This window comes from Capricornis sumatraensis, chromosome 16, assembly GCF_032405125.1.
Source record: "Capricornis sumatraensis isolate serow.1 chromosome 16, serow.2, whole genome shotgun sequence".
Lineage (NCBI taxonomy): Eukaryota > Metazoa > Chordata > Mammalia > Artiodactyla > Bovidae > Capricornis > Capricornis sumatraensis.
The window spans coordinates 17,193,011-17,206,374 of record NC_091084.1 but is presented as its reverse complement, the minus strand read 5'-3'; the positions used below and the strand labels follow the sequence as shown (position 1 = coordinate 17,206,374).

At 38.0% G+C, this 13,364-nt stretch overlaps 1 protein-coding gene across 4 annotated transcripts in view; it reads right to left on the bottom strand.

Annotated features, from left to right (window-relative positions):
* Positions 1 to 13,364, bottom strand: part of SESN3 (sestrin 3) — a 74,818-nt gene that overhangs the window by 13,257 nt on the left and 48,197 nt on the right. The window contains exons 2-5 of one of the 4 annotated variants that reach the window (XM_068988809.1): positions 8,063 to 8,128; positions 4,489 to 4,686; positions 2,871 to 3,053; positions 9 to 245 (exon numbers count right to left, since the gene is read on the bottom strand). In XM_068988809.1, coding sequence (XP_068844910.1) covers positions 9 to 245; positions 2,871 to 3,053; positions 4,489 to 4,686; positions 8,063 to 8,128 — 684 coding nt within the window. Of the gene's footprint in view, positions 1 to 8; positions 246 to 2,870; positions 3,054 to 4,488; positions 4,687 to 8,062; positions 8,129 to 13,364 lie in introns of those variants that run through there. The other 3 variants (XM_068988812.1, XM_068988811.1, XM_068988810.1) reach the window with 3 other exon arrangements.

Genomic DNA, 13,364 nt, shown 5'->3' with positions numbered 1-13,364 from the left:
AAACAAACCCCGAAGTTGCTGCCTGTAAGGGATGCATTCTCTATGTTGTTGTCATTAGCGAGATCACACACACAGAAGTTGTTGACTGGTATTAGCCTGAATCCATTGGAGATTTCTGGATCTCTTTCTGGATTGATGCCACTACCAAAAACAAAGCTTGCCAAAGCATGATAATGAGCCAGTAGGACCACAGCATGTACCAGTTCAGGCAGAGACCAATTATTTTCTCCAGTTTTGACAAGTTTCTGAAATGAGAAAGCGAATCAAGAATAAAAGTGAAAGTCATAGAACGTTACAAAGCAATTTTATAAAGTATGGAAAAATGTATAAAATTTCATATGTCCATTTATAGTAATAATACTAAAAATTCCATTTAAACTGTTTCATTTATTAAAGATACAGCTTTGGTCAAACAATATTACATTAAACTTATCAAAACTAACAATAGAATTACATTGTAGCTTCTCTGAAATTCCTTGTACATATAATGGAGTTTCTGTTTCCAAAGTACTTTTCTGTATTATGCTATTTTAATAAGGTATTTTAGAGAATCCAAGAACATTGATGCTAGAAGGGACTTTAAAGTTTCTCTAGCAAGACCATTCATTTGAAGGTTTTAAAGGTAGAGACTGTACCTTAAAATAACAAATATTTAATTCAGTAGGTCAACTTTTAATTGTCTTTTAGACATTATTTCTGACAGAAGAAGAACCTACAGCAGATGATAGACACTGTAGAAAACTACCTCACACTTGAAGGGACATTAAAAAAAAATCTGCTCTATTTAAAATGGATGACCAACAAGGTCCTACTGTACAGTACAGGTAACTCTGCTCAATGTTATGCAACAGCCTGGATGGGAGGGAAGTTTAAAGGAGAATGCATATGTGTATATGTATGGCTGAGTCCCTTTGCTATCCACCTGAAACTATCACAACAATGCTAACTGGCTATAATCCAATACAAAATAAAAAGTTGAAAAAAAAAACGAACAAAAACAAAACAAAAATATCAGCGCACTTTTTTAATATGCTATTTTACTGGACCCTCCAGATGAATGGGCTTCCCTGATAGCTCAGTTGGTAAAGAATCCATCTGCAATGCAGGAGACCTGGGTTTGATCCCTGGGTTGGGAAGATCCCCTGGAGAAGGGAACGACTACCCATTCCAGTATTCTGGCCTGGAGAATTCCACAGACTGTATAGTCCATGGGGTCACAAAGTGTTGGACATGACTGAGCAACTTTCACTTTCACTTTTTCCAGATGAATGTTGGAATCATAAGTGAAGCTATTAAACACAATAATCATTACAATTCCAGCTATTAATCCATTCAAGGTTTTCCCCATCAATCTTTATCTAATTAATTTATCTCTCAGTGTGTGTATGGGGATCTGTTCTCAAATCTAAAACTTTCACTTGGCTCACTTCACATCTAAAAACTAAAACCAAAAAACTGCTTTTGCTTTACTCTCCATTATTTAACTACATACAAATTTAATACATTACCAAAAGCTCAGGGGGAAAAAAAGGAAAAATCAATCATATTCAACCACTTTAATGTAACTTTTACATATCTTCTTTTATTTTTCAAAGTATAATTAAATAATCAGAGTATACATCCATTTTTCTCTGCTTTTCAAACTTTTTGAAAAATTTGATTTTCATGAGGCTCTACTGTCTTCAGTTAATTATATTAGGCATGGGCATATTGTAGCCCAGAACTACAGTTCCATTTCCTTACACATTTAAATTGCTTCTAAATTTCTTACTTGCTACTATAAATAGCACCTTTCTGCTATAGCTTTGTTCATGCTTGTTCATATTTTATAAACAAGCCCTAATAGATAATACAAATCTGAGAGTATACAGACTGACAAAAGCTAAGTTTGGTTTAACTGGGCAAACGACTAACAAAATGAGGGAAAAAACAAAACCAAGGACATTTCTAATGCATTAGAAGAAGGGATTTTAAGTACCTAAGGCTTCTACTGATAATGATTTAGCTGATGACTCCTACTAACTGAATAGTGCCAAGCATGGTGCTAAGCATTAATTCAACAACCTGATCCTGGAGGCTTTTCACAGATGCTGCTTTTGAACGGCAAGTGCTCCAGTCAATCACAGTTCTCTTTCTTACCTAAGTTCTAGTCTCTAGAGGCATGTAAGTATATACACATCAGTTGGCAAATCACTTTTATTTGCAAAATCATTTTTAAAAAAATCTTAAAATTATGAAATGTTAGAACTGCAAAAGAGTTTAGAACATTTAATCTAGGCGTCTCATTTATAGAAGGATGAACTACCAAGGCCCACAAAAGTTAACTTACTAAAGGTCACATACTTTGTAGTTAAGAGTTAAAGACTAGAACCTACGTATGTTATTCTCCTAATGCATTTTCTTTGTTCTGCCTACTGCTTGAAAATAGAAATCAACTTTTCTTATAGCTATTTGCTAATTACTGATTACTTAAAAGAGAAGTGGGCTTTCCTGGTAGCTCAGCTGGTTAAGAATCCACCTGCAGTACAGGAGACCCCTGTTCAATTCCTGGGTGGGGAAGATACACTGGAGAAGGGATAGGCTACCCACTCCAGGATTCTGGCCCAGAGAATTCCATGGACTGTATAGTCCATGGGTTCACAAAGAGTTGAACATGACTGAGTGACTTTCACTTACAGAGAAGTATTCATTTATATTTAACTTAAACCCACTGACTTACGTTTTCTACACATTTTAATACACTATTTTTTTATTTCTCAAATTCCTAAATGCAAGTATTTCAAATTAAGTCTTAAGCAAAATACTTAACTGAAAATAACTCTAAGAATCATTAGTAAAATTTCTTTCTCCCCTAAAGAAATACCCGGTACCTGAATGTGCTCTTTTGTGATCAGCCAGGGTCGGTGTGCTAACAGCTTGTTTATTTCATTAAGATTTTTCAGTCTTTGTGGTACATATTGCAAACCATTCAACCATTCAGCAATACCTCCTGTCTTTAAAAATTCATCCACATGCATGTTTATTAAGTAAGAACACTGATGTCTAGCTGCAGCCTACAACACAAAGAAAAGAGTTGGTGGATAAAACAGTCATGGTATGGTCTTATTCTACAATTACTAAGACAGTCATTTACAGTTCATTTTTATAGCTAATAATTCTTTTCTTAGTGAATGCTCTTCCTAAAATTTTCATCACAATGTTGTCATAGATTCTTGAATACGTAAAGCTGATATATAAGTAAATGTCACATGGAGCCAATTACTTCCTCATCCAGAAGTGGTAGGGGTCAATCTAGAACCCATTTTCTATTTATGTGAAGGAAGTATGTCCATTATGGTAAGTGAGATCAACTGTATTCTATTTAAAACACAATAAAATCTCATTAACTTGTACCAATTCAGAATGTATACTATTTTGAGTATTTTTCTTATTCCCTTTGAGATAACTGTGAATCAGCCTTATCTGTGCCCATACTCCTATTGAAATGAAACTGAAGCTCACTGACCCTTTCTTTCCTAGGCAAGCCAGAATCAGCCTTGATAAATTGGTAAATCCATGCAAAACAGACTTTTCACCACTTGTTTCCTCAGGGCTGCTTCTCAGTGAAATAGTACTGTTTTACTCTGTTTGCCACATCTTATTTCTCTCTTCGTCAGTGACCATTCTAAGTTGGCTTTCAGCCTTAGTGTGGCAAAACCTTAAGCTGAGTAATCTTAGTCAAGTTCATCATTTAATAGAACGCAGGATGCAGCCCTTTTTTTTGTTGTTTAAAACTTCAGTGAGAGCATAAACAACTTAAACTCGATAAAAAGTAACTCCTGGCTGGCTTTGATCGCTCTGCCAGCCCAGATGTTCCCCTAACTCCTCCAAATACACTGCACTTGCATCTTCTTGTTTTCTCCAGCAACAGTCCAACTGTAGCACTGTTTCTGCCTTCTTATTCCTGCTGCCCATCGTCCTAATTTATAATTTTCTCCCTCTCAAACATTAACTAGTTAACTAGCTTCGTACCAAGTACTACACTTAGAAGTAGTATACTTTATTTAAGAATTCTTCTCTGACAGAGTCGCCTTTGGTGCTAATACTTTGCTCTTATTTAGCCAAATTAGTGATATTCTTCACGTACAGAATGACTAAATAAAAAGTCATAACCAACCTGTTTTATTTTAATACTGAAAGAAAACTATCAGGAGTAAAGGGAAAATTTGAGGGACACTAGGAAGATTACTTTCGACCCTATAAACATCTTTAATCATGAGATTAAACATGGAAAACTTTACTAATAATTTAATCAGAAACATTCAGTATATTAAGTGGGTTACAACATTCAAAATGTAACGAGTGGACTTGGAATCCAAAAGGTCACGAGCTTCTTGAATTGTTGTTTCCGTGTGATTATCCTTAGCTCTGCACCACAAGTAATACCATCAGGGAGAGGGACTAACTGTGGACAAAGTCACGTGAACACAGGACCGGAAGTGAGCGCACCATGATGGCGATGTAGTGCCGGTGCGGTAGAGGAAGGGGGCCGTCCATGCGCAGCATGTAGAACTGGCTCCTCAGGAAGGACTCCAGGTACTGCGTGTGCAGGCTCATGACCTGGGTGATGTTGTCCAAGCGACCGGATGTAGAGTATTCTTCCACAAGAAAGTTAGTACGTTCATCCACTGTGTTTGCCTGGACAACCTTTCAACCAAGAAACACAAAACAAAATCATGGCTGAGAAGTAAACACACCAGTGGTTTAACACGAATTATTCCACGACTGAAGCCGATGACGGTACTTTTGACATTAACAGATACCGAAATAATGCAGTTGTTCGTACTAGAAACAGAAATGAAAATGAAAGCACTGTTCATTTTTGGCTCTGGGACCACAATTTATTAAACAACAAATGTCAAATTATCAAACATTATACACACAGCTATGAAATTGGAGAAAAGAAGCTTCCATCTGGTTTGCCAGGCACATAAGGGAAAAATTTTCAGGGCCTGCTTGCCTGCTATTGTCACACTGATTCGTGGGGAGGGAAAGCATTTAGAATTTTCTCTCAATAGCCTATGAACACACTTAATGACTGTATCTTAGGACAGACATTTTTCAGTCTGATCCCTTGCTTGTTTTCATTATTCAACACTGAAAAAGCTTTCTGCAGTGTTTTTGAGGGACAAAGAAAAATAGGATAATTTGTAGGAAAGTGTTAATTGAAAAATTAATAGGACACTAGATTCCCATTTTGAACCTATTATATTAATTACTAGAAACAAGATAAGTTATTAAAATGGACGTGCAGCATCTGAGAAAATCAAAAGGACTTTCTCAAAAATAGATTATTTACATACAGGTTTATAAACAATGACAGCTTGGGCGTCATACCAACAATTAGCTTCTGAAGGTGTTAAGAGCTTATTAGCACCCGGTGGAAGGACTTGTTTCACTGAGAATCAATGGACATCAGATGTGTGTTTCTCGGCTTGGTTCCTTATTTATTGGCATTTTAGAATGAGAGTTCTAGCCTTAAGAAGAATTTGTCCCTTATTTTAGATAAGGTAATGGACTCAAGATTAAATGTCAGCTCATACAGCTATTTAATAGCAGAGCCTGGTCTAGAATCTGCTGTTGCTGCTGCTGCTAAGTCACTTCAGTCGTGTCCGACTTTGTGCGACCCCATAGACGGCAGCCCACCAGGCTCCCCCGTCCCTGGGATTCCAGGCAAGAACACTGGAGTGGGTTGCCATTTCCTTCTCCAGTGCATGAAAGTGAAAAGTGAAAGTGAAGTCACTCAGTCATGTCCGACTCTTGGCGACCCCATGGACTGCAGCCCACCAGGCTCCTCCGTCCATGGGATTTTCCAGGCAAGAGTATTGGAGTGGGGTGCCATTGCCTTCTCTGGGTCTAGAATCTAGATCTCCTCAAATCTAGACTCGTGGTCTTTCTAAAGATCCACACTGCTCTTAAGAAGCTCTGTTTACTTTTCAGGGCTGGCCTCACAATCTCTTCTGAAGATAAGTACAAATTATACAAAGGCACTACTGATTGAGGAAAATTTAATCCCAAAGGAAATGTAATGTTTGAAAAGTGTTAATTGTGAGGAAATGTTAATTACAACGGTGTAAAAAAAAGGCAGTTCCACTTTGGCTCACTATAAAACCAAATGTATTTCCATTTGTTCATGTCCTCCCATTTTGTCAACTACAGGGAACCAAGATGACAGTAAAAAATGGAATAGGATCATGATAAACTTTATATAATTAGGGACAGAATATTTGTTGTTTTTGTTTTGTTTTCCAGCAGAAGATTCTTCTGCTTAACTGATGCCTAAAAGACATTCATAGATTCGTATGATGCAACAGAGCCTGAAAACAGCCGTTGCTTCTGCAAACCAGATTGTCTCCAAATACATTCTGTGTAAATGGCAGCATTTCAGGAAGTCTTTATATATGTATTAGGCACTCACTCTGCTAAGAGCAGCCGTGTACTCTATGAGGGAAACAGGACAAGCCCAGCAGTTTCTCTAATGCATGGTCATCACCTAGATCAGCTACAGTCTCTGAGCTACTAAAACATTACAGGTAACTTTGGAGTTTCATGTAAATGGCAAGGTCACTAAAAAGTCAAAATGAACATGATGGAACTGCTGACTCTAGTGCCACCTGACATGTATTATTATTCAAATTCTACTCATTCTTTAAGGGATACCTGAAATATCATAGGTATTCTAAATACATGTTGACTAATTTCTGAACAATATAGGAATAATGCTAGTGCTTTAAGATAAATGATATCTTTTTGCAATCAATAGTAAATCTATATATAACCACGGTTAATATGAGTTAATAACTCCTTGAAGCAGAGAAAAACTCAATTTCAATTAGTGGGCCTTAAATTTTTCTTAGCCCAAGTATAAGTTAAAGGCAGCTAGGAATCTCCAGGTCCTAAACAGTGCCGTGATCTTTCATAGAGATATATACCCACCAAACAGGCATGCAAATTTTCTTATAATATCTTTTGTGTTATTTCACAAACATTCTTTCTGCATTTACCATCTTGACTCCCCCAGCTTCATCAAAAGTGCAGCTTGTAGTGGAGATTCTCTGACATTATGTCTCATCAGAGACTTAGAACCAAATGAAAAGATTAATTACTAGTGATTATTACTTTGCCAACAAAGGTCCATCTAGTCAAGGCTATGGTTTTTCCAGTGGTCATGTATGGATGTGACAGTTGGACTGTGAAGAAAGCTGAGTGCCAAAAGAATTGATGCTTTTGAACTGTGGTGTTGGAGAAGACTCTTGAGAGTCCTTTGGACTGCAAGGAGATCCAACCAGTCCATTCTGAAGGAGATCAGTCTTGGGTGTTCATTGGAAGGACTGATGCTAAAGCTTAAACTCCAATATTTGGGCCACCTCATGCGAAGAGCTGACTCATTGGAAAAGACCCTGATGCTGGGAGGGATTGGGGGCAGGAGGAAAAGGGGATGACAGAGGATGAGATGGCTGGATGGCATCACAGACTCGATGGACATGAGACTGAGTAAACACCGGGAGTTGGTGATGGACAGGGAGGCCTGGTGTACTGTGGTTCATGGGGCTGCAAAGAGTCAGACATGACTGAGCGACTGAATTGAACTGAACTGAATATCATGTTTTCTTCAATAGATTTAGTTGGGAAACTCACTTTTTCATTTTAAAATGTATTTTCTTAACATTTATGTAACCTATAATCACCATGAAACACTGGCCATTTTAAAACCTTAAACCTACATGATAATATCAAGTTTTATTACTTTTAGCAGCTTTGTTCAGAAATATTGCATTTGAAATCAAATATGGTAAAATTTATATTTTTCTAAACTTGCAGTACTGTCTAACTCCAAATAAGATGATTATTACACATACAATCTTTCAAGTGAAGTTGAAAAGAAAATACTTCTGTAGTTTTCTGACAAATAAGAATACGAGCAAAACACATGTTTACTTCCATATTAAAAATGCAAATATTCTTTGACACAATTGAGTTATTTTTAAAATCACTTTATATATATTAAGACAGATTGACTTACTTCCTTCTCTGGAATAAAGGCACTTGGTCCTCTTGTCAAGGGTTGAGATACTCTGATTCTTTTATCCTGTTTTTAAAAGAAAAGTTTTATGTATTAATGATGACTTTCTATGAAAAGTTAAATTGGTATAAATTGCTAAAGTATAAAATAAATGGAATAAGTAAATAGAATTATGTAAAATCAAAGCGCTAGGTCTTGGATTCCACCCCCTCCAGCCCCATAACAAACAACAACAACAACAACAGCAGACAACCTATGATGTCACTGCGTGAACAAGATAACGAGACAGATAAGCTCCTACCGCGGTGCTGGGTGCACAGGCAGGCTCCTCAAATATTATTTCCCTCAGTCATATTCTATAGCACCAGAGATTTTTTAGCCCGTATTTGACATGACTGGAAACCATCAGCCTCCATAATAAAATCATATCTAACAGCATACTAGGACACTGTTGAACCTCAATTTGAAACCTAAAGGAAAAGTTAGATTCTAAGAGTATTACATGCAACCTCCTAAAGCAATGGTCTGATTTCTGTTTTTCTTTCTGAATAAAATAGGAATAAGCATATCTAATATAAACTTCAGAAGCTTTAGGTAAGAAAGGTGTAAAACATGGAGAAGTAGAGGTTAATTTCACCTGAGAAATGGAGACTGTAACAATTTTATTGTTCTATTGCTATTCTACTTAGTATTAATAACTGCCCGATTACCAGTTCATCCTGTGTTCATTTTAACTTTTAAAAATATTGTTTTTGTGTCCCCATTTAAGTACATTCATCTATAAGTCAGAAAAATTCCCATCAGGAACGAAATTCCTCCTCTGTAGGCGTAAGGAAGAACAGGAAGAGTCAGAGGCAGGCTCTCAGGTTTTGAGACCCTTCTTACCAGGAGAAGAGATAGGAGGAACAGCCACTTGATTTTCTATAATAAAAGTAATGTTTGTGAAATAGAAGCCCTCCAAAGTCGTAACATAAAAACAGGGACTCTGCTATGGTTTATGAATATTATAAAGACTGAGTGAGAAACTGAAGAACAGGGGAACAGATGTCTCCTGTTAACATTAAGCTTGCCCTTCTCCCTGCTCCCTTCTTCCCTATCTCTTTCTCCACAAGGTACCTGAATCTTTTTTGTTCCTTACAATCCAAGAGCCTACCAAACACAAAAAGGTATTTGAATTCCTTACTTCATTAGGAAGCAGTCAAGTATTCAACAATCTTTTGAGAACCGAACCAGATACTGTGGTAGCCTCAAGATACAGGGTGAGCAAGATGGACGTGGGCCCTGCCCCTCAGAAGTTTGGCACACAATCTCCAACAATTTTCAGGGTGCTACTGAGATAAATGCATTAAATAATGATCATCTTGAACTGCTTCTGCTTTAGGAAGAACTAATCATCTAGGTTATATTTGTGAAGGGATAGAGATCTCAATCTGCTGGTGAAGTACATTAGAAGATTCCATGTCAAAAGAAACAATTTAGAATTTCTAATATTAGTATTTCTTGCCTGCATCAACCATGATCTGGGTTTACCTAGAAAAATAATTTAGAAGAAAATGACAGACTTCTTCCCCTTGCTAGTCTTAGTAAATTATAGGAAATGAAAATTTGAATACTCTCTATATAACACAGCCTAATGCACCAGTATGGGAAAAGCAATTTCCTTGACAACTGATCACTTCAAATAAACAAAGCAGTTAGAGGAACTGATTATAAGGACAGATCACAGGTTTGAGGGGGAAAATACCAATAGGGAGATAAGTGGAGTCTTTTATATATATTTATTTTAAAAAAATACATGAAATTCAGAGAAAATATGGGGAGAGAAAAGTAAACTAAAAGTGTACAAAGGGACTTTGGAGATAGAGAATGATATGATTTATTTTTAAAAATCATTACTTGATATATTTATCAACTGATTTATCTTTAAAGCTCTGAAATAGTTATTTTGCCTACAAAAATATTTTCTGGATTGGCCAAGGTTTAAATCTGAAATACATTTTCATCACAAGTGGAACTGCATACTACTATACTTAAAGGAATACAACATCTGTTAATTTTAACCTGTTGATAAGCAACTGATAATGATTTCATTTGTGTCAACACTCATTTGTTCATTTATTCAGCAGATATTCACCAAGCATTCACAATGTGCTAAGTACAGCCAAAGAACTGATGCTGGTGAACTGTGGTGTTGGATAAGACTCTTGAGATTCCCTTGGACTCAAGGAGATCCAACCTAAAGGAAATCAGTCCTGAATATTCCTTGGAAGGACTGATGCTGAAGCTGAAACTCCAATACTTTGGCCACCTGATGCAAAGAACTGACTCTTTGGAAAAGATCCTGATGCTGGGAAAGATTGAAGGTGGGAGGAGAAGGGGACGACAGAGGATGAAGCGGTTGGATGGCATCACCGACTTGATGGACATGAGTTTGAGTAAGCTCTGGGAGTTGGCAATGGACAGGGAAACCTGGAGTGCTGCAGTCCATGGGGTTGCAAAGAGTTGGACACAACTGAGTAACTGATCTAAAGTACGATGGGGACACGAAAAAGTAGTAGGCTGGCAGAAATGCCTTAACTATACCATAGTTTGTATATGCATATACAAAGCGGTATGGGAGCACATCATTTTATGAATTATCATTTACTTAGTCATTTGCTTCCCCAATGGCTCAGCAAATAAAGAATCTGCCTGTGATGCTGGAGACACAGGAAATGTGGGTTCCATACCTGGGTCAGGAAGATCCCCTGGAGAAGGCAATGGCAACCCATTCTAGTATTCTTGCCTGGAAAATCCTATGAACAGAGGAGCCTGGTGGGTTCCAGTCCATGGGGTCACAAGAGTTAGACACAACTTAGCCACTAAACCACCATGGTTTATGTTGGTGTATAGTTTATATTGGTGTATGTACAGTTTCATTATTGTAAATAGTGCTATGATGAATATCTTTGTATGAACAGACTTGGGGGCATATTTTGTGGTATTTAAGATGGTTTCTTTAGAAAGATTCCCGGATGTGGATTTACTGGAGTTTAGGTTATAAATCTTTATAAAGTTCTTGTTGCATACTAGCAATATGCTCATGAAAAATGTTTTACCAATTTTATTTTCATCAGTTGAGAAAATGTTCACTTAACTCACTAACTTCAAAAGTGAAAAACAGCCTTCAAAAAATGTTTCTGAAACCTTTAATTGTATACACGGTAGTGGTGGTGACTTAGTCACTAAGCTATGTCTGACTCTTGCAACCCATGGACTGTGGCCTGCCAGGCCCCTCTCCCTATGGGATTTCCCAGGCAAGAATACTGGCATGAGTTGCCATGCCCTCCTCTAGGGGATCTTCCCAATCCAGGGATGAACCCTCATCTCCTGCACTGGCAGGTGGATTCTTTACCACTGAGCCACCAGGGAAGCAATTGTATACATAGTTCAGATAAAAATTTCCTAAGCACAGTTGTGGGTCAGATCTGTGTTTTTAAAAATACAATTCTTCGTGTGATACAGTCACTCCAGAGGGGGGAAATAAAAACAAACCCACACAAACAAAAATACCCCAAAGCAAACAAACCAACCAACCCCCAGCTAGGAAGCTACTGCAATAGCCAAGGGGAGAGATGATGCGGCCTCACCTAAGACAGCTATTTATACACTGAAAAGTGAGAGTTGCTCAGTTGTGTCTGACTCTTTGTGACCCTATGGACTACAGTCCGTGGAATTCTCCAGGCCAGAATACTGGAGTGGGTAGCTGTTCCCTTCTCCAGGGGATCGTCCCAACTCAGGGATCAAATCCAGGTCACCCACATTGCAGGGAGATCCTTAACTGTCTGAGTCACCAGGGAAGCCCACTGAAGAGAAGGGAAAACTAACATCTTAAAATTATACCAACATGTAGACTTCTCCAGTTATAGTTTTAAAATGGTGTCACTATTGAAAGAATCAGCCTACTTCCTGCTTCTGTAAAAGAAGCATCTTTTCTGGTGAGGATACTACTATCCTCTCAGTTAACTGCTTTGTTTATTTATATGAAGGTGGAAAAGTTCTTTCAATGATTAAGGCAGTTTATAAATTCTCATTAAAATTCATTTTACTGAACGTTTATTCCCCACCTACTTTCTATCTCTGTATGTTTTTAAAGTTGATAAAATAAAACACAAAAGAAGTAGGATAGTACTGTTGACTTAAAAAACAGTCACGAACTAAAAGTTGAGTGAGTGAGTGAAGTCTCTCAGTCGTGTCCAACTCTTTGTGACCCCATGGACTGTAGGAGCCTACCATGCTCCTCTGTCCATGGGATTTTCCAGGCCAGAGTACTGGAGTGGGTTGCCATTTCCTTCTCCAGAGGATCTTCCTGACCCGGGTTTGATCCCTGGGTGGGGAAGATCCCTTGGAGGAGGGTATGGCAATCCACTCCAGTATTGCTGCCTGGAAAATCCCATGGATGGAGGAGCCTGGCAGCCTACAGTCCATGGGATCCAAAGAGTCAGACGTGACTGAGTGATTTTACTTTGTAGCTCAGTTGGTAAAAAGTTGAGAGTTATGTTTTATTTGATGGAAATTTTTAGGACTTAAGCCCAGGAGGCAGCATCTCAAGTAACCCTGAGAGAACTGCTCCAAGAGGGGAGAGGAAGGAGTCAGGTTATATAGAAGTTTGCAACAAAGGGCAGGTCTGAACATCAAAGGTATTTTTGTGAATTAAAGAAAACCAGATACCTCAAGTCAAGGAATTTAGCGTTTTTCTACACATGGGAAGATGCAAGAGCCTGGGCTCAATGACATCATTCCTTTCATAGGCATCTCAGCTCTCTGGGCCAGTATCCTGCATTTTTTTATATCCTGAGCTTCTGTGCTCACCACAGGGAGTGGCTGCAGCCATGGCTGCCAGATCACTTCAGCTTCCTGGGTGCCCTCAGGGCTCAGAAATTCACATTTGGAGAGATGAAATCACTGATGACCCTGACATCCTTTTTTACTGATATGGCAGGAAATACTCCATTTTCTCAATACCATATCCAAAAGATTCCATTTACAACCATAAGCTGGAGTTCTGCTCTCTGGTAATACTTTGTAAAACCTTTCCTCATCTTTCATTTCAAATCCAAAATGCCCAAGAACTGGGTTCCTACTTCACTTATGCTCTGATTAACTTTCCTGAAGTCTCTAGACCTGGGTTGCCTTATATAGTAGCCATCAGCCACATGTGACTACATTTAAATTTATTAAAATTAAATATAATTCAAAGTCCAGTTGCTCAATCACACTGGTCACATTTCAAGTGCCCAACAAACACCTGTAGCTCTGACTC